The 20,666-nt window shown below is 51.4% G+C and overlaps 1 protein-coding gene across 1 annotated transcript in view; it reads right to left on the minus strand.

The window, feature by feature from the left end:
• RBM7 (RNA binding motif protein 7) overlaps positions 1-20,666 on the minus strand; it is a 248,578-nt gene that overhangs the window by 64,552 nt on the left and 163,360 nt on the right. Inside the window, exon 4 of the mRNA XM_069614528.1 lies at positions 2,362-2,464. Within this exon, the coding sequence (XP_069470629.1) occupies positions 2,362-2,464 (103 nt within the window). The remainder of the gene's footprint in view (positions 1-2,361; positions 2,465-20,666) is intronic.

Consider the following 20,666-nt stretch of genomic DNA (forward strand, 5'->3'; position numbering starts at 1 on the left):
AGGGAGATTATCGACATCTTCTTAACCAGGGTCTTCTCAATGGGTATGAACGAGTTCTCCCTCCTGGGAGGAAGGGATATCCTCGCCAACAGAGGAGCGCCCCCGAGGGTCCGCTCCCACGGCTTTCGAAAGGGATGCTAACACCACCTTGATGGAAGGCGCCGCTTTCGTCTGGTGTACCTAGGTCTTCACGGTCAGGCCAGGTCCCTTGTCCTGCTTGGTGTTCGTGGTCTTTTCCGGCTTGGCCTTCTCCTTAGGGGATGGGTCGGGCCCACACTCCCCTTTGGCCTTATCCATCATGGAGAGGCTGGACGCTGCACCCAGTTTGGACCTTTCCTTGGTCGTCTCCGGGACAACCTTCAGCTTGCCCGGGTGATCCGACTTCCTCTTGGATGTCGATCGAGCGTTGGCTGGAGACTGATGCAGCAGGAGATGTTGAGCGCCCTTGCCGCCGAGGCACCTGCTGGAACAGAGCTCTCAACAGTAGTGGACTTGCAGTGCCTGGACTTTTGTTGGACCTCTGTGGGAGGGGGACCCGCAAAAAGGACTTTGAAGCTCACTCAGCTTTCCCGGATCCAGAAAAGGCATGCCTCTGGGAACCACCACCCGGTGCAGAGGCCTTGGCCGGCAGCCACTTTTCCAGCCGTTTGCGCCGATCCTTCAATATGTGCTTCTAGAGGTAACGACAAAATACACAATCTTCCTCCTTATGCATTGGATAAAGGCAGTACAGGCACTGGGAAGGTTTGTCGTCCATGTAAACATTCCGCAAACCACAGTTGCAGCAAATCTTGAAAAGGAAGGGGAATCCTTCTCGTCCGACATGATCCATGCGGTGTAGGCCTTGAAGAATCTTCTCCGAAGAAACTCGACGAAATCCGCCCTTGAGGGAATTTCCATTTAAAGTGGCATGTTATTGTCAGCAAGAAACAGAGCATATATGTTAGTTCTTTCTTCATACAAGTCTCTGTATTGTATCTTTTGTAGGTCTGATGTTCCCAAGTAGGCCACTTTGGGATATCTTTTAGGAAGTCCTCACAGGAAAGGTAGTCCTTTTCCCCAATAGGGGAAGTCTCTCTCCACGAGTTCCCACTTGATCCCCTAGGGAGGGAGTTGGGGAGCGGGCTCCCAGCCTCACAGGTGGTGCAGGGTGGGAGGTCGGGGGGGGGGGGGAGCTCACGCTTGGGGAGAAAGGACATTACCTAGAGACTTCACAACACCCACAGCTCTCACAAGGGCAAAGAGAATAACTATATTAAAAGGGGGGGGGGGGCTTATTTAAGTTCACACCACCCTACTATCTCTGAGGCAACTCTAGATACCTATGAGGCAGCTGCCCTCTAGATAGAACCGCACAAGAGCTCATCAGGGAGAGATATTTGTGCTACTTCTGCAACCTGTTGCTGAACCCCAAGGGGCATCTACCAAATCACAGAGCTTGGCTCCGCTTGGAAAGCGCAGTGTGGTTGCTGGATTTTGGGCAATATTCTTACTCAATTGAGATCTCCTTTTGCAATCCCTAGAAATATGCATGTGCACAACTGTAAACAGCAAACCCTTCCCCCATTCTCACCACCACCGATTTTAAACCCAGATGGGTACCCACCGGTTGAATATGCAGCGATCGTCAGCTACATAACTATGATGCCTTGGCGGCAGGCAGCAAGAAAGCTAGTGACTGAAGTGGATGAAGACCATGTTGGCCTGGGACCGCTCTACCTCCAACTTTATCTTGCAAAGCATCTTCCTGCTCGAGCTCTCCGCTCATCCATCTCCAACTCCGAGGGTCAGACACCTCTCCAAGCAGAGAGTTGGCGGCAGATCCATCTCGGCTGGGGCATCCCTCTGGAACAATCTCCCGGCCCCTCAAACTTGCTTCTGGAACCAGAGGTGGTTCTGCTCAACTCAAGACCTTCCTTTTTGCTTCTGTTTTCTCTTATTCTCCCATGCTGATGCACCAGACTGCTCCACGCACTTGTCACCCTCTGAACTCTGGGCCAGGCTCCTGCATATCCAGTTGCCCTCACACTGCCTCCGGGCTCCCCAGCACTTAAGGGTCTGAATCTGCAACACAACATTCCCTTCTCTCTGCACTTATGAGCCACCCGCTGCCTGCACTTGCTATTTAACTGCACTTCAGCCTACCCCTGGCACTTCTGCCCTTCCCCACACTTGCGCAATCTGAGTGACAAAAGGCCTAGTAAGAAAGTTTCCCACGTTGTCTTGTCGCGCCTAGAAACATATGTTTAAAGGCGCATTATAAATTCCACATACCATCATTAAATAAACTGCAGGGGACTAGCTCATCTACTTTAACATGAATGAAACCAAATGTGCTCATCAAAACTCAAAACCACTTACCACAGCTTGTCTCTGCAAATCATCCGGCGACGAGTAGGCTCTCTGTGCCATTTGTGGGGGTGTGAACCCAGGAGATGCCACACTGTCTGTGCTTCTATCAAACCTGATAAACCAAAAATGCCACTGAGTAAATATGAACATTGAAATACAATTACAGGAAAAAAAAGTAGACACAATTGAAACAATCATAGCTATGGAACCACCAGAGTGATGGGGATAAAGACAAACAGGTTTCACTTTGACCAAATATGGATTTGGTTTCATGGAATATGCTTAATTTCATTGCAGTCAAAGTAAGCAGTGGGTGTGGTCAAACAGGCATTGGATGCTGAGCCCACTTAGTCCCAAAATGTATTTGTTCTACCATTTGAGTTTGCTAGGGGACATAGCTAGCAACAGGGGTGAAACCAGAAATATTGCAAGCTACCAAGCATAAAGACATTCAGACCCTCAATTCTCCAGATGGGCACAACCAACAATGTTACTCACTGTAGTGACTACCTTACTCCTAGTCGTTAGTCCCCTTTCCTCCATACTCGTAGGACATTCCATCCTAAAGCATCTAAAGATTAACTTTTTTGTCCTACCTTTATTTTTAGGTGGGCCACTGCACGTGACCGCAGCCCTCCCTTCCTGAGCTCCGCCCCGCGCTTCGCCCTTCAGTCCTTTTCCATCGCCAGATCCAGGACCATTTAGCAATAAGAGGATACTTGGAGGGGACAGCGGGTGGTAGTAAGGAGGAAAGGGGACTACACACTAGGAGTAAGGTAGTCACTACGGTGACTAATTGCCATACTCCTACGTCCCGCACCCTTTCCTCTATACTTGTGGGAGATTACCAAGCACTGACCATAGGTATTACGGGTGGATCAAGACAGTAAAGTCTGCAGAAAGCCGATGGGGAGGCCAACATAGCCGCCATGGCAATGGACTCCCAAGGGATGTATTTTTGGAAGACCACAGCAGCCACTTTGCCACGGACCAGAAGTGCATAAATGCCCTTTGGTGGTTGAAGGCCTTGAATCTTGTAAGCTTCGGAAATACATTAAGCTAACCAACAAGAAATTGATGCTTTCGAGGCTTGTTTCCCTTTTGGGTCACCAATCGTAACTGAGTTGTTAAGAGGTTCTAAGTTTGCTTGTTCTGTTGAGGTAAAACTTCAGAGCTCTCCTGAAGTCTAGGTTGTGTAGAACCCTCCCGGAATCGGAGACCGGGTTCGGGAAGAAGACTGGTAAAGATATTGACCGGTTTAAATGGAATTCAGAAACCAGTAGGGAGACGCACAACCTTTGTCCCTGTGGAAAGTAAGGAACTGATGTTCGACAGAGCTTGAAACTCATTCGTCTTGCAGAGGTTACCGCAATTAAAAAGGCCACCTTCAAAGAAAGGTAGACGAGTTTGGTATTGGCCATAGGTTCAAAAGGCTTATGACAAAGCGGCGATGACCACATTCAGCTCCCACTTGGGATGAGGGGCCCAAAACGCCGGAAAAAGATGAAGCCCTGCAAACTGTCTTGATTAAAGGATTAGCCAGTGAAAAAGAACAACTGTCTGTAGACCGGTAAGCAGCAATGTCGGATAAATATATACTGCATGAGGAGACATAGATGCCACAGGTTGCAAGGTCAGATACAAAAGACAAAGCACTGTCAATAGAAGCCTGTGTGAGGTCAAGCTCTTTGGCTAGACACCAATGACAGAACTGGAGCCACTTGCTCCTCTATTGTGGGTTTACGTGCCGCTTGAGTTTTACGCACGTTATCCTCAGAGGTTGAACTGCTCTAATTATCGGAACTCTGACACCAGGCCGCCAAGCTGAAGGATTGGGAGGAGGGGTGCCACAACTGGTGGTTGCTCTGAAGGAGGTCGGGGATCTGTGGCAACCTGATCAGGGAGCACACAGACAGGTGCTGCAGTTCCGAAAACCAGAACCTGGCTGGCCACCAAGAATCTATGAAGAGGAGAGTGCAGTTGGAGGCACTCCTGAGTTTCCAGAGCGACCGATAAATCAGTGGCAAAGGAGGAAAAGCATAAGCCTTCATGTTGTCCCACAGGATCCAGAGAGCGTCTCCCAAGAAAGACACTTTGCGCCCGTCCCTGGAAGCATAAAGAGGAAGTTTCCGGTTCGATGAGGTTGCACACAGGTCCATCGCTGGAGAACCCTAATGCTGGAAGATCTTGGTGAGAACACCAGTGTTCATCTCCCACTCTTAACTCGCCGCAGATTGGCGGCAGAGGGAGTCTGCAGCCACATTGATGTGACCTGGAATGTGCGCAGCTTGAAGCCAGAGAGAGGAGGAGACTTGGTGCACCCCTGTTTGTTGATGTAGAACATTGCTACGGAATTGTATGTGTGAATTTAAAATCACACTGAGCGAGTGTGTTGAAAAGCCTTGAGCGCCAGAAAAACTGCTAAGAGCTCTAGGTAATTGATATGGGAGCGCCTGTGAGGCATCCACACCAGGAGGGAGGAGTCTGTCGTAACCGCTGCTTGTGGGCAGGGCTCGTGGAAGGAGGTCCCCACTGAAAGGTTGTTGGTGGAAGACCGCCATTGAAGATCCATCTTCAGGAAGAATGGGACTGGGATCATCTTGGAGTTCGGATCCGTAGCCTGGGACAAGCAGCTTCAAAGAGCAAGCCGAGTGCGCCTCATTTTCAGGCGTGCGAGAGGAAGAGCTAACACGCGTGAGGCCCAGGAGTCTCTGGAACCACCAGGCCAACATGTGGGAGGACTGCAGGAAGAGCTGGCATGTGGTCAAAAGTGCAGCAATCCTGTCCTAAGTCAGGAACACTCGGTACTGACGGTACCCCAACGGAAACCCAGAAAGATTAGGTCTTGAGCGACCGTCATCAATGATTTCCGCCAATTCACTGACAGCTCAAGATGGAACAGGAGCTGAAGGAGTGAACCGAAGATTGGCCGTAGCATCCTGTGGGCAAGGACTGCGTACGAGCCACCAATCATCCAAGTATGGGTATACATGAACTCACTGCAGTCTGCGGAATGCTGCGATGACCGACATCTTCGTAAAGACACGCAGTGTCGAGCTGAAAACAAACAGAAGCACATGATAATGGAAGTGTTCTGTTCCCATGGAGAACCACAGATATTTTCGATGCGGACTCCAGATCAGAATATGCATGTAGGCATCCTGAAGGTCTAGTACGCGGAGCCAAATCGACCTTCCCGAGAGAGGTCCTTATCTACCTCGGCATAATCTTGAATTTCTCTTTGGGTAGAAAGAGACTGAATTTGGAGAGTTTGAGTGTAGTGCGCAGCCAGCCTGGTTGGATTTGAGCACTCTAAACAGATGGGAATAGTAGCCGCCCCTCCTCCCCCCCCCACCCCAACAGGTTCCACTGCTCCGAGGTTTAGAAGTTTCTGTACCTCGGCTCTGAGGAAGGACAACCCAGTCTGCTGGAGAGGAGGGTGAGGTACAGGGAGGGGAAAGCGGAAGCCCGCCCAGCCGATGGACAAAACATATCTGTCTTCTGTGATGGTCTGCCACGCCATCTCATGCAACTGATGGAAAAACATTTAGATGGTTTATCGGCAGAAGAACACCCATTGCTGAAGAGGAGGCAGTTGACAGAGACAAACCAGCTACCTTGCCTTTGCAGTTTACGGCAGGGCCACCAGTGGGAGCCTTTGCCCGGCAGTCCTGAAAGCCTCTGAAACCAGAGAAGAACCTTGTTTGAGACCCCGACCTCCGATTAGAAGGGGCCTTGGCTGGTGTTTTGGCAAGGACGGCCAATGACTTGGCAGTTTAGGTGCTTGCCTTGGTTTTGTGAAGTTTCATGTCTGTGAAGGAGTGGAACCGTTCCTTACCCTTGAAGGGGAGATCATGAACCTTGTCCTGAACTTCCTTAGAAAAACTCGTAGCATGCAGCCACGCTTGACAGGAGAGGTCTACTCCAACCATAAGCCCCCGAACGGATACATGACGGGCTGCGGCCTCCATTAGATCCTGCGCCAGAACTCTGGCATCAGATAAGCCGCCCTTAAAGTCTTCAAGCCTATCAGGAGGAATACAATCCTGGAACTCTGAGCTCCTTCCACAACTTGACATTTGTAGCCTCCAGGATAAGCTCAGTATTAGCCTGACATAGCTTAAGAGCCGAATTGGAAAATACCTTTTTGCACAATGGTGTAAAGAAGCTTGTCCTCCTTGGAAAGGATCAAGATGCTGCAGTGGAGGAAGTAGAGGCCGGCTTTCACTGGAGCGTAGCTGCTGCCACCACCGATTAGGTGAGTGGCCATGCAGACAAGGCTATGTCTTGAGACACGTGTAGCGAACATCGATTTACTTGTTTAGGTGTTGCCTGGAATTGACTATGCAACAGGAGTCTTTTCGACTGGGGGAAGGTGGAGACAGAGGAGGAGGCCCCACAGGAAGTGGAGGAGATGTGGCACTCCCGGGACCTGCATAGGGATTGCCAAAGCAGGGGCTGGTTCAGGCGGCTTAGGATAAATATCCTTAAACACATCATTAAGTACACCTTCATGGGATCAGAATGCATACATGTCTGAAACGCATCTTCAGACAATGGTGTAGGTGCTGGAAAAGTTAGAGGGCGCTCAGAAGGGGCATAACCCCGGGATCGCAAAGGATGGTTGCCAGGATGGCCCTCCACCAACTGGATCCAATAAATCAAGGGAAGCGGACGTATGAGGGAGCGAAACTGTGCGGCAGTGGAGTCTGAGCACGCCAATCCATTGGAAGGCGAATGTTTGTAATCCACAACACGTGGAAAAGGCTGCTGTGCCCCAAAAACCAGCCCCTCAGTACCAGCCATGGTGAACTTTGGTGTAAGAAGTAGTCAAAATGGCCACTGTGGACAGCGGGGGTTGGACTGCCATTTTGTTAACACCCGAGGCCAACTGTGTTACAGGTGTAAGCGAGGCCGTGGTCGCCACGGGGGCTCGGGGGACTTTTGTTCCATTTTAGCCTTGTGCGAAGGAACCTCGGCTGAGCCGGTGCTAGATCTACAAGAGTGTTTGAGACACCTTAGAGACTGCCGATTAGCTCCAAGTGAGGGAGTTTAACCGGCTTCTTTGCCTCCTCAGCAGGATTGGTTCCACCGCAGGTCTGAGTGTGGGAAGGCTTAGAGTCACCCCCTCAAAGGGAGTAACTCAATCTTGCCGGTCTTATATATAACCCCAAGAAGGGGAACCTCTGGGATAACCCCAGTGACAACAGCCCCAGAAGTACTTGGCCCAACTTTAACCCCCCCAAAAGGGGAACCTCTGATGAACATCCAGTTTTAGCAGCCCCTTTCCAGGGGTGCTCCGAGGAAACTCTAGCGTTGGTCAGATCCCTTTCGGGACACCTCAGGGAGATCCCTGGTAACAGAAGCTTGAGCCCCTCCCGGATCCAGAAGACCCCAGGAAGGAGTCCCCTGGCCAGGGTGTCCTAAATAGGAACCAATTTACCGGCCGTTTCCTTTTTTCCTTCAATTAACAGCTGTAAATGTGGAGGAGGAACGCATTGAAACACCTCCTCCCACCTGATAAGCCAACGCTGGAGTGCCCGGACAGAGAGGGAGTCGCAGCAGAAGCACAAGTCCCAACAGTGTTCCGGGCCTAAGCACTCCAGGCAAAAAGTGGGAATCCACCGTCGCAAAACGACGTTTGCACGATGAACAGGACATGGATCCCAGACGTTCCGGCATAAACGGAAGAAAGATGACCGTGCAACCGGAGCAAGTAATGAAGGACAAGGGAATAAAAAGAAAAATATTTCCTGTGATGCAAGTGCGTCTGACCCAGACCGCAGCGAGAAAAAAAAGGACTGAGGGCAATTCGCAGGGCGGGGCTACAGTCACATGGGGTGGCACGGCGTAAAAATAAAAAGGACAAAAAAGTTAATTTTTTGATGCTTTAAAGTGCTATGGTCCCGTCCCAAAGGATGGAATGTCCAACAAGTATGGAGGAAAGGGGACAAGATGTAGGAGTAACTTTACTTGCCAAGAGTCAGTCCAATTATCACTAGCCATTGGATAGAGTAGAGTGCACATTTCAAGGCCTGGTCTAGCATAGGGTACTTGGACCTGCCGTGGAAGATACTCAGAAATTCTGCTCTAAACGTTAGCACAAGATCTCAAGTATCCAGAGACCTCTGCTATCACCCTATGATAGTTGAAGAGCATGGCCTTTATGTGTTTCAAACATTTCATGCTAGTTAACACAATTGCAACATTAGTTTAAAACTCTAAACGCTACATTAGAAAGGAACAAGTTAATTACCTGTAACTGTTGTTCTCCAGCATGGGTCTGGCATGGATTCACATGCTCATGAATATTCCCCGTCGTCAGGCTGGGAATCCTCGGTTAAGAAAAAAATCAGTATCAGTTTCATTTCTGATCTGTCTTTCTTAGTAGTAACCAATCACTGGTCTCTGGGTCATACTGCCCCCAGCCAATGACTGCCCTTCTCCCTAAGCCCCGCCCCTGGCAGCCATCGTCAGATTTGGTAGCACGTAAAGTGGGAGTATGACCAAGTGAAGATCTGCAGAGGGGAAGGAGGGAGGGTTTGCATGTGAATCATGCCAGACCCATGCTGGAGAACAACAGTTACAGGTAAGTAACTTGTTCCTTCTCCAGAATGGGGTCTGGCATGGATTAACATGCTTATGAATATAAGAATACATAGCAGTACACACATGCACAACCACGGGAGGTGGCAAGGCGCAACATTAAGCATTACATAAAACTCAACATTAAGCATCCCATACCTCCTCACCAGGCTCACCTTAAGCGAACAGGTTGCACAGCACTGCCTGGCCGGCTCTTGACTCCTCCCTGGAATCCCGGTCGACCCAGTAGAATCTCGTGAAGGTGCGTTTCGACCTCCACGTAGCAGCCCTGCAGATGTCCAGCAGGGGCACACCAGACAGGAACGCCGTGGTAGCAGCGATCGCTCTGGTCGAATGGGCTCTCGGACGGCCGGGCAACGGTTGGTCTGCCAACCGATGACAGTGCATGATGCAGCCGGAGAGCCATCTGGAAATGGAAGCCTTCGAGAGAGCCTTCCCTTGGTTCACAGGTCCAAAGTTGACAAACAGCTGTGATGGCTTCCGAAAACCCTTTGTTCGGTCCACGTAGAACTTCAGCGCTATAGCTACATCCAGCGAGTGCAAAGTCCTCTCGGCCGGCGACGGGAAAAAGACTGATAACACCAAGTGCTTGTTGAGATGGAAGTCCGACGACACCTTGGGCATGAAGGAGGGGTGCATCCTCAGCACCACCCTCGTCTCGTGAAAAGTCAAGTATGGAGGCTTGCAGGAAAGGGCCTGACTCTCTCCCATGCGTCGTGCAGAGGTGATGGCCACAAGGAACGCTGTCTTCCACAACAGGAACTTCAACAGAGCCGAATGCAAGGGCTCGAATGGCGGGCCCATGAGCCTGGTCAGCACCACGTTGAGCTCCCACGCCGGGGCTGGAGCCTTCACCGGCGGGAACGATCGGAACAGTCCTTTCATAAACTCCTTCACCAGGCGATGAGACCACAGGGACGACCGTCCTGCAGTTCTGGTGTATCGGGAAATCGCTGCCAGATGTATCTTGATGGAAGCGTGAGCTAGTCCAGCTTTGGCCAGCGACATTAAGTACGGTAGCACTTGAGGGGCTGTAATTCGTAGAGGGTTAATCTGTGCACGGCACCAGACAGAGAACCTCTTCCACTTGTGTCCGTAGCACTTGAGAGTTGAGGACACCCTGGCCTTTGCAAGAACCTCTCTGCAGTCAGCCGGGATATCGTACCCTCTAAACTCTAGTGCTGCAGGAGCCAGGCCTGCAAGTTCAGCGACTCCGGGACGTGATGAAGAATGGTGCCTCCTTCTCTGGAGAGAAGATCTGCGTCCGTCGAAGGTTTGACTGGTGGGGACGCCGACAAGTCCAGAAGGTCCGGGAACCATATCTGTCTCGGCCACCTCGGTGCGACGAGGATCATCCTGCAACGGAGGGAAGGCATACAGGAACAGGCCGTCCCAGGGGAACGAGAAAGCATCGCCCATGCTCCTCAGCTGGGGGAACCTGCTGGCGAACCTCTGGCACTTGGAGTTCGTCACCGTCGCGAACAGGTCGACTTGGGGTTTGCCCCATCGCCGGAAGAATTTATCCACTGGTGCAGTTCCCACTTGTGGCACGAGTGCAGCTCCCTGCTGACTGAGTCGGCGATGGTGTTCATCCCTGTTAGATGAAGGTACCAGAAACATCCCCTGGGCAACGGCCCAGTGCCACAGATCCTGGGCTTCCTTGGACAGGGCTGGGGATCTGGTTCCTCCCTGCTTCCGGGTGTAGAACATCGTGGTGGTGTTGTCGTTGAAGATCCTCACAACCACACTGCTCGGAGCTCCAGTATGTTGATGTGGAGCGGCCTCTCCTCCGGGAGCTACAGGCCTCTCGCGTGAAGATCTCCGGTGTGCGCTCCCCACCCCTCCAGCGAGGCGTCCGTCATCACCGTCACCTGGTATGCTGGGGTCTGAGGTTTGTGCCCGCTGCGAGATGCGCGCGGGTGCCCCGCCATCGAATTGCTTGGCAGAATATTTAGTTGAGCGTGATCTTGTTCTCGAAGCTGCCGGTCACTTGCATCCAACGGGCGTCGAGGAACTCCTGCAGAGTACGCATCCGAAGCCTGCACAGGCGCACCAGATGGATGCAAGAGGACATCATCCCAAGGAGGGACTTGATGGACCTCACTCTGGCCACGTCCGTGGCCAGCAGACGCTGTACCTTGCCCAGGATGGCCTGCGTTCTTTCCTCCGATGGCGAGGCCAACTGCGCTACTGTATCGAGCTTGGCTCCCAGAAACAGCGCGACCTGCAACGGAACCAGGTGGGATTTGGGGAAGTTGATGGGTTGATGGAGAATCCCAGGCCCGTGAGGTGCCGGACGGTCTTTGCCGTGTGTTAGACGGCGAGTTCCCCTGTCCCTGCTCGGATGAGCCAGTCGTCCAGCTAGGGGTAGACGTGGATCTCCTGCAGGCGCAGCTGCGCCGCCACTGGTGCTAGGCACTTGAACACCCTGGGCGCCGACTTCAATCCGAATGGGAGGGCCTGGAACTGGTAGTGCCGCCCTTGGACTACGAACCTAAGAAACTTTCGGTGTCCTTTTAGGATGGGGATGTGAAAGTATGCATCCTCCAAATCCAACTACAATAGGAAGTCGCCTTTCTCCATCTGGCCCAGCACGTGCTAGAGGGTGACCATCCAGAACTTCTGTGCCTTGATATATTTGTTTAGCAGACGCAAGTCCAGGATGGGACGCCAACCTCCCGTCTTCTTTCTGACGAGGAAGTATCTTGAGTATACTCCGGAGCCCCAGAGCCTCTTTGGGACGAGCTCGATGGCTCCTTTCTTGAGCATCGCCCTTACCTCCAACTGCAGTTGAGGGACGTGGTTTTCCTTCCTGGCCACGGGAGGCATTCGGGGGCACCTCTTTAGAAATTCCAAAGTGTGCCCGTGGGCCAGGGCATCGAGCACCCAACGGTCGGAGGAGATGGACTCCCACACGCTGATGAACTTCGTCAGCCGGCCTCCCACTGGGGTGCTTCGGTGGGGGCCCGACGCAACGGCCAGTTCAGTCTTGCTTGGAAGCAGCCTTGCCGCCTTGCCCTCCCTGGCGACGATGGCAAGATCCACCTGACTTGCCTCATCCCCTGTAGGCTTCTTGCGACGAGGAGCGGGCCGCCTGACGGTAGGTCGAGGAGCCGCCGCCGAATCCTTTGGAGGCACCTTGCTTGCCTCCGGGGTTCCGAAAGGGCAGCCGCTGTTGCTGCAGAACTCCCAAGGCCCGAACCTGTCTCCGTCTTGATGGCCTGCAGTGACTCATTCACTGTCTTTCCAAACAGATTGTTCCCGTCGAAGGGCATGTCCAAAACCTTGGCTTGCACGTCTTGGCGGAAATCCGTCGCCTTGAGCCACCGTCGAAGGCAAACGCTGTTGCCCAACTGACAGAAACCGGTGTCGGCAATGTCCTTGGCCACAGTTCTGGCGTGGTCCGAGGCCACCTCAACCTCCTGTAGGATCGCCAGGGCCTCTGCCCTCTTGTCGTCCGGGAGGAAGTCCAACAGGGGGGCGATCTTGTACCACAACTCCCTGTCGTATCAGGCCACAATCGCTAGGGCGTTGACTGCCTTAATAGTCGGCACCGGCGCGATGACTCGTCCCATGGCATCTAGTTTCTTTCCCTTGCTGTCCGGTGGGGAAGTTGAAGCCAAAACCCTCCCCACCCCTCCCACTTTCTTCTTGGCCGCTGCCGAGACGATCAAATCCAGGGTCGGCCGTCGGGGACCCGGTACTTCTTCACGTACCGGTCCCTTTTGGCAGGCGGCGTGGACGGATTCTTCTGGAGGGCAAGACCCTCGTCCCAGATGTCATCCAGCAACGGCACCGCGAGGACAGTCTTCCTCTTGGCCTCGCTCGTGCTGTTGGTAGAGGAAGCCTTCCTTTTTTTCGGGGCAGAGCTGAAAAAGCTTGGATGCCCTGGCAATCATGGCGTGGAAGGAGCCAATTTCGCCGGGAGGAGACGCCCGAGGAATCGGAGACAGGAGTTCAGTCCTGTCGTCGCCGCCGTCATCATCCGTCCCCGTCGTGGCCGTGTCTGTTCCCGTGTCATCCCTCGGGACCGGGGAGGGCGACAAAGGCTGAGAAGGCCGTGAGGGCTGAAGGGGAGCCGGATGAGTTCTCCTCTTGTTTGGAGGGCTTCCCGACGGACCCGGTTCACCTGGGTCGTCCGTCGGGGGTAGGGGCAGTCTTGTCCTTATCTCCGTGCACAAGGCTTGGATTGCCGTCAAAATGGCCGCCGAGTTGTCTTGTGGCTCGGGTTGGGACGGGCGTGCCGGGAGCGACTGTTTCTCCACGGGAACCTCGTCGTCGCCACCCTCGCTCTCCTCGTCCCCGTCGGGATCCCTCCCGTGGAACCGGGCCCCGTCCAAATTCTCAGTCAGTTCCTCCTCGGAGGTTGTGTCCGTCACGGCTACCGCCCCCCCCCCCCCCCTCTTTTTACACCGGTGTTTTCACAGGATTTCATGGGGGTCCTCGACGGGCTTAGAAGAGGGAAACTCTGGGCCCCTGTAACGCTCACCTGGTTCCCTCGGAGGCGCAGGCCTTGATCTGGTGGGGATACGTCTTCAGTGTTAGGCGCAGGGTTTGTTTTGCTCCCGGATAGGGCCACCTTCTCACCGAAAGTTTAAGCTGAAGAGTGAGGTGTCTGCAAGGGTAAACCAAGGTATTAGTGATTGGAAGGTTGGGAAAGTTCCTAGCCCCTCTCGCCCTTTCTTTCCCCGTGGAACTGGGTTGATAATTGCGCTTACCTTAGATAGGTAAATGCCGGGCTCTCCATCCTGCGTCTTGTGCAGGGGTGCTGGGTCCAGTTGCTTCACTGGATGCGAGCTCTGCCTCTTGTTAGCAGAGGGTTAGCTGAGAGCGAAGACGCTGTTAGTGCACAAGCGAGCCTTGTAAGTATTTAAGTTCCTTTTAGATTGTTCTCTTCTCTTTCAAAAGTCTTAAGTCTTTAAAGTCTATGTCTTTTCCCTTTTCAGATGCTGTGGCGGTGAAGATTATCCTTCCAATGGCACGTAAGTAGAAAGACTGCACTGGCGCTGTAGAATGCACCGTAATGTCTCTTTTGTCTTTGCAGGTGCCGAGGTGCAGCGCGAACAGATTGGAAGCGAACGTAACACAGGTAAGCAGTCTTGTAACTAAGCGTTACTAACCGATGTATCTTGTCTTGCAGGTGCCGGAATGCAGCGCGAGCTGAGTTGGAACGGGCGTAACACAGGTAAGCAGACTTTGTAGTTAAATATGACCGATGTTCTTTCTCTTTGCAGATGTCGGATGCCGGAAGAGAAAGGCTGAAAAAGGCGCCTTGGATGCTGCCGTTGGATTAGGTAAGTAGATGCGCTGCCTTTGCTTTAGCCTAACCTGTGCCTTTGTTTTGCAGGAGCTGCTGAAGACTGAAGAAGACTGAAGGTTGGATCCCAGCAGGTGATTTCGTGTTCACAGGATCTGGAGCTGGGGTTTCCTGGAGCTGACACGGTGAGCGTCCTGCTGCAGATGCAGAATAACGCGAAGCACGTGAAACCAATCGGGTGTGGTTTAAATAGCCTTCTGTAGTGCTTAGGCGTCTTCTTCCACGGCCCCACCCAGGTAAGAAAAAGAGTTCCAGATTTCTAGAAGAGTTCCTGTGTTCTGCTTCCAGGGGGTGGCTCCTGCTCCATCCAGACAGAAAAAGTAGTCCCAGGCAGAGAAGGATCAGGAGACCAGCTAGCTGGTAAGTAAGCAGCATGGTCTGCTACAGGTAGGTCCACCAAGCACTGTTATCTAATATGAGCCCGGCGCTTCCTGTGCCGGGACCAGTCACCTTCATGAGCCTGGCGCCACTGGCGCCAGGACAAGGTCCAAAAGGTCCCAATAGGGACTGGCTGGTTCCTGGGATCAGAGTTATGGGCCTGCTTCCAAGGTCGTGGGGCAAGTCCTGACCCCTTGGAAGCAGGGATCATGACAGCACCCCCCCTTAAGGCCCCTCCCAAGGTTGACTTCTCCGGAGGTCTTGGTTTGTTAGGAAATGTCTGATGAAATTTCTTGATTAGTCGAGGTGCGTGTACATGTTCTGCAGGTTCCCAAGATCTTTCTTGGGGGGCCGTAGCCTTTCCAGTCAATCAGGTAGTGTAGTTTTGATTTGGAGATCTTGGAATCCAGGATATTTTTGATTTCAAACTCGAGTTCTCCGTCAACTAGGATAGGTTCAGGAGATTTAGTCAATCGGGTTTCTGGTTGAACAGGTTTTAGTAGTGAAACATGAAAGACTGGGTGCATTTTCATACGAGGGGGTAAATCCAACTTGACCGCTACTGGATTTATTATGGCAGTGATAGAGTAGGGTCCCAGGTATCTTGGGTTAAAGGTGCGTGATCCCTTTAAGGGTAAATGTTTGGTGGATAACCAGACTTTATCTCCTATTTGGTATTGAGGGGCTTCCTTACGATGTTGATCTGCTCCTTTCTTGTATTGTTCCTTGGCCCTTTGAAGGTGGGTAGTAGCTTCCTTGAAGGCTTGGGTGATGGTTGAATGTAGGTGGTCAACTGCTGGTGTTCCAAGATCCTGAGGTGGATCCAGGTTAGAGGTTCGAGGATGGTTACCATACAAAAGAAAAAACGGGGTCTTTCCGGTTCCAGAGTGGACTGAGTTATTGTAAGCGTACTCGGCTATCCAAAGGATGTCCTTCCAAGTTCCTTCTGTCTGTTGCAGCATGCAGCGTAGGTACTGTTCCAAAGTCTGATTGGTCCTTTCGGTCTGACCGTCGGTTTGTGGGTGGTGACTGGTTGAAAGTCTCACATCAATTTGAGCCAACCGACAGCAACTCCGCCAGAAGTGGGAGATGAATTGACTTCCTCTATCCGAGATTAAAATTGAGGGAAAAGCCGTGCAACCGAACGACGTTTTCAAGAAATTCTCGAGCCAGGATTGCTGCTGACGGTAAACCCTTTAGTGGGATTAAATGTGCCATTTTTGAGAATAAGTCTACGATTACCAGGATTGTATTGTATCCGGAACAGGGAGGTAAGTCGGTGATAAAGTCCATGGAGAGGGTATGCCAGGGACGAGGTGGGATGTCAATTGGTTGTAAGAGGCCTGCTGGTTTCTCCTTAGGACTCTTGTTTTGGGCGCACACTCCACAGGACATGAAATTTTCTGATGTCCTTTCTCCAAGATGGCCACCAGAAGTGACGCTTGACCTTTTCCGAGGTCTTGGCCATACCCGGGTGTCCTTCCATTAAGGAAGTCGTGATAAGAGATGACTTGATTTTGTAAGCTAGTACAGGGTAGATAAAGTTGTTCCTTGAAGTACAATAAGTTGTTCTTTACTGTGAAGTCTTCCCCCTGAAGATGCCATTTTTGTATGTCTGCTGGAGTTACAGGTTGTTTAACCTGGGCTTCAATTTCTTCAATGGATTGCATGCCGATCAGACCCAGGATTCTTTGTTCAGGAATAATAGGTACGGGCTCAGGGTTAACCATGTGTTCATCTACTCCAATTCGAGAGAGGGCATCCGCTTTACCATTCTTATTGCCTGGTCGGTAGGTGATTATAAAATCAAATTCGGCAAAAAATAATGTCCAGCGAAGTTGTCTGGAGGATTGGGCTTTGGCTGATTTAAGATACTGTAGGTTACGATGGTCAGTAATGACGGTGACAGTGTGTCGGGCTCCTAGGAGATAATGCCGCCAGGCCTTAAAGGCGGACTTAATAGCCAAAAGTTCCTCATCAGTAATGGTGTAGTTGATTTCTGGGGCTGAGAATTTGCGAGACCAAAACGCCACGGGGTGTAACTGGTTGGTTTCTGGATCTCTTTGTGAAAGCACTGCTCCCATAGCGAGGCTGGAGGCATCGGTCTCGACGATGTAAGGTAGTTCCGGGCGGGGATGTTTTAAAATCGGGGCTGAGGTAAATTTAGTCTTTAGCTCCTGAAAGGCTTGTTCTGCCTCGGTAGACCATTCAAAACGTTTGTTTTTTCTGAGGAGGGCTGTAATGGGTTGGACTACCCGAGAGAAGTCTGGAATAAACCTACGATAGAAGTTGGCGAAGCCCAACATACTTTGAACCCCTTTTACAGACGTTGGTGAGGGCCACTTGATGATTGCGTCTACTTTCCTCGAGTCCATGTGAACTCCGTCAGGCGACAAAATAAATCCCAAAAATTCGACCTCAGTGACATGAAAGACGCACTTCTCTAATTTTGCAAAAAGTTTGTGTTTTCGGAGCCTCTCCAGTACCGCGGTGACATGTTTTCGGTGTTCTGCCTCAGAGGACGAATAAACCAGAATATCGTCAATATAAACAACTACACACACATCAATGAGTTCACGGAGCACGTCATTCATAAAGAACTGGAACACGGCCGGTGAGTTACACAACCCGAAGGGCATCACTTGATACTCGAACAGTCCATACTTGGTACGAAAGGCCGTCTTCCATTCATCGCCCTCCTTTATTCGCACCAAATGGTAGGCTCCTCTGAGGTCCAACTTAGTGTATATACAGGCGTTTTTGACTTGGTCAAGTAGTTCTGGGATCAATGGCAATGGATATCTGTTCTTAATTGTAATCTGGTTCAGGGCACGGTAGTCTATACACGTTCTTAAGTCTCCCTCCTATTTTGGCACGAAGAACAGAGCTGAGGAGGCCGGGGACTTCGAAGGACGGATGAATCCATTAGCCAGGTACTGGTCCAAATATTGCCTTAGGTGTAGATTTTCAGGTTCAGTGAGGGCATAAATCCAACTGCACGGAGGAGTGGATCCGGGAATCAGGTCTATCTGACAGTCGTATGATCTGTGGGGAGGCAAAGAATTAGCTTGGTCTTTCCGAAAGACATCTTGGAATTCCTGGTATTCAGGAGGCAGTTGTGGACTCTCAGAAACAGTTGCGGCTAGTTTGGTGGAGGGCTGAGGGTAACAGGTAGAAGCGCATTCTGGAAACCAGATTGTCTTTGCTCGCCAATCAATTTGAGGATTGTGTTTCTCCAACCAAGGAACTCCCAAGATGACTTGAAACTGCGGGGCCTTGATCACATCAAACACGATCTTCTCTTGATGCCCATCTTGGCTTACTAACGTTACTTCCATGGTGGTGTGAGTTACGGGTCCGGAAGCCATTTCCGTCCCATCCACGGTGGTGATGACGTCTTTCACCGTCTTTGGACAAAGATAGATTCATCCTGGCGGCCAGTTCACAGTCTAAGTAATTCCCGATTGCGCCACTATCAATGTATGCTTTAATGGCATGCATACGATTAGGTTGCTCTGGACTCACGAGGACCATGGGCATGATGAAATGCGAGGTCAAAGAACTGGTTTTAACGCTCGGCAAGCGGACCTCTACACTTGCCGGGCGAGGTCGTTTCCCGGCTCAGAATTCTCGGTACCTTTATCAGACGCCCCTACTATCTTCTTCTTGGGCTTCACTGGACAATCTCGAAGAAAGTGCCCTGAGTTTCCGCAATAGAGGCATAAATGCAGTTGTCTCCTCCTTTCCCTCTCCTTTTGGGTTAAAGGTCCTTTAACAACCCCTATTTGCATGGGTTCCACAGAATCAGTTCCTTTCGTAGAACTTTGTGGCCTTGGAAAAAGTCGGGTTTCAAATCTGGATCGATCGGCTTTCCGATCCCGTAGTCGATGATCCAATTGCACTACCAGATCGATATATTCGGAACAGTCTTGTGGAGGATTTACCACTTGAGCCAGAACGTCTTTTAATTCCCCACGCAGACCTCTGTAAAACAGTGTGATCCTCTTATCCTCCGGCCATCCGGTTTCCACCACTAGTCTGTTAAATGATGCAATATAAGTCAGAAGATCTTGATTGCCCTGTCGTAGTGAAAGAAGTTCATTGTCCAAGGCCTGTCCCTGATGGTGCCTTGCGAACAGTTTCTCCATACTGGCTTGGAAGTCCTGGAAGTTATGGAGAATGGGGTCATCTTGAGACACTAAAGGAACAGACCAATCTGCGGCACTGCCACTGAGATAAGAGAGCACGAAGGCCACTTTAGCCTGGTCCGTTGGAAAAGCGGCGGGTCTGCATAAAAAGTGCAAGCGACATTGATTGATGAACACAGCAAACCTTTTCGGATCACCTGAAAAGCGTTCGGGCGGAGCCAAAGGTATATTTCCTGGTAGATTGATTTGCACCGGATTGGAGGAAGCTGTAGGGGCATGGCCCCCACTAGGGGTGGGTAGAGGAGTTTGTCCAGCTTGGGCTTGCAGCAATTGCCTAGCCAAATCGTCTGTTCGCTCCTTGGAGACCACTAACTCCCTCCTTAGGGCACATTTGTTTCCTGACGTGCGGCGTGTACTTCCGCCCTCAACTCCCCGAGTAGATGGGCCAATTGGTCCGTGTCTGAGGTTTCCATTGCGCCTGGGCGGGAATTATGTGGTAAGGCTTCGCGTTCTGTAACGCTCACCTGGTTCCCTCGGAGGCGCAGGCCTTGATCTGGTGGGGATACCGTCTTCAGTGTTAGGCGCAGGGTTTGTTTTGCTCCCGGACAGGGCCACCTTCTCACCGAAAGTTTAAGCTGAAGAGTGAGGTGTATGCAAGGGTAAACCAAGGTATTAGTGATTGGAAGGTTGGGAAAGTTCCTAGCCCCTCTCGCCCTTTCTTTCCCCGTGGAACTGGGTTGATAATTGCGCTTACCTTAGATAGGTAAATGCCGGGCTCTCCATCCTGCGTCTTGTGCAGGGGCGCTGGGTCCAGTTGCTTCACTGGATGCGAGCTCTGCCTCTTGTTAGCAGAGAGTTAGCTGAGAGCGAAGACGCCGTTAGTGCACAAGCGTGCCTTGTAAGTATTTAAGTTCCTTTTAGATTGTTCTCTTCTCTTTCAAAAGTCTTAAGTCTTTAAAGTCTATGTCTTTTCCCTTTTCAGATGCTGTGGCGGTGAAGATTATCCTTCCAATGGCACGTAAGTAGAAAGACTGCACTAGCGCTGTAGAATGCACCGTAATGTCTCTTTTGTCTTTGCAGGTGCCGAGGTGCAGCGCGAACAGATTGGAAGCGAACGTAACACAGGTAAGCAGTCTTGTAACTAAGCGTTACTAACCGATGTATCTTGTCTTGCAGGTGCCGGAATGCAGCGCGAGCTGAGTTGGAACGGGCGTAACACAGGTAAGCAGACTTTGTAGTTAAATATTACTGACCGATGTTCTTTCTCTTTGCAGATGTCGGATGCCGGAAGAGAAAGGCTGAAAAAGGCGCCTTGGATGCTGCCGTTGGATTAGGTAAGTAGATGCGCTGCCTTTGCTTTAGCCTAACCTGTGCCTTTGTTTTGCAGGAGCTGCTGAAGACTGAAGAAGACTGAAGGTTGGATCCCAGCAGGTGATTTCGTGTTCACAGGATCTGGAGCTGGGGTTTCCTGGAGCTGACACGGTGAGCGTCCTGCTGCAGATGCAGAATAACGCGAAGCACGTGAAACCAATCGGGTGTGGTTTAAATAGCCTTCTGTAGTGCTTAGGTGTCTTCTTCCACGGCCCCACCCAGGTAAGAAAAAGAGTTCCAGATTTCTAGAAGAGTTCCTCCTGTGTTCTGCTTCCAGGGAGTGGCTCCTGCTCCATCCAGACAGAAAAAGTAGTCCCAGGCAGAGAAGGATCAGGAGACCAGCTAGCTGGTAAGTAAGTAGCATGGTCTGCTACAGGTAGGTCAACCAAGCACTGTTATCTAATATGAGCCCGGCGCTTCCTGTGCCGGGACCAGTCACCTTCATGAGCCTGGCGCCACTGGCGCCAGGACAAGGTCCAAAAGGTCCCAATAGG

This window comes from Ambystoma mexicanum, chromosome 9, assembly GCF_040938575.1.
Source record: "Ambystoma mexicanum isolate Mex_15411 chromosome 9, UKY_AmexF1_1, whole genome shotgun sequence".
Lineage (NCBI taxonomy): Eukaryota > Metazoa > Chordata > Amphibia > Caudata > Ambystomatidae > Ambystoma > Ambystoma mexicanum.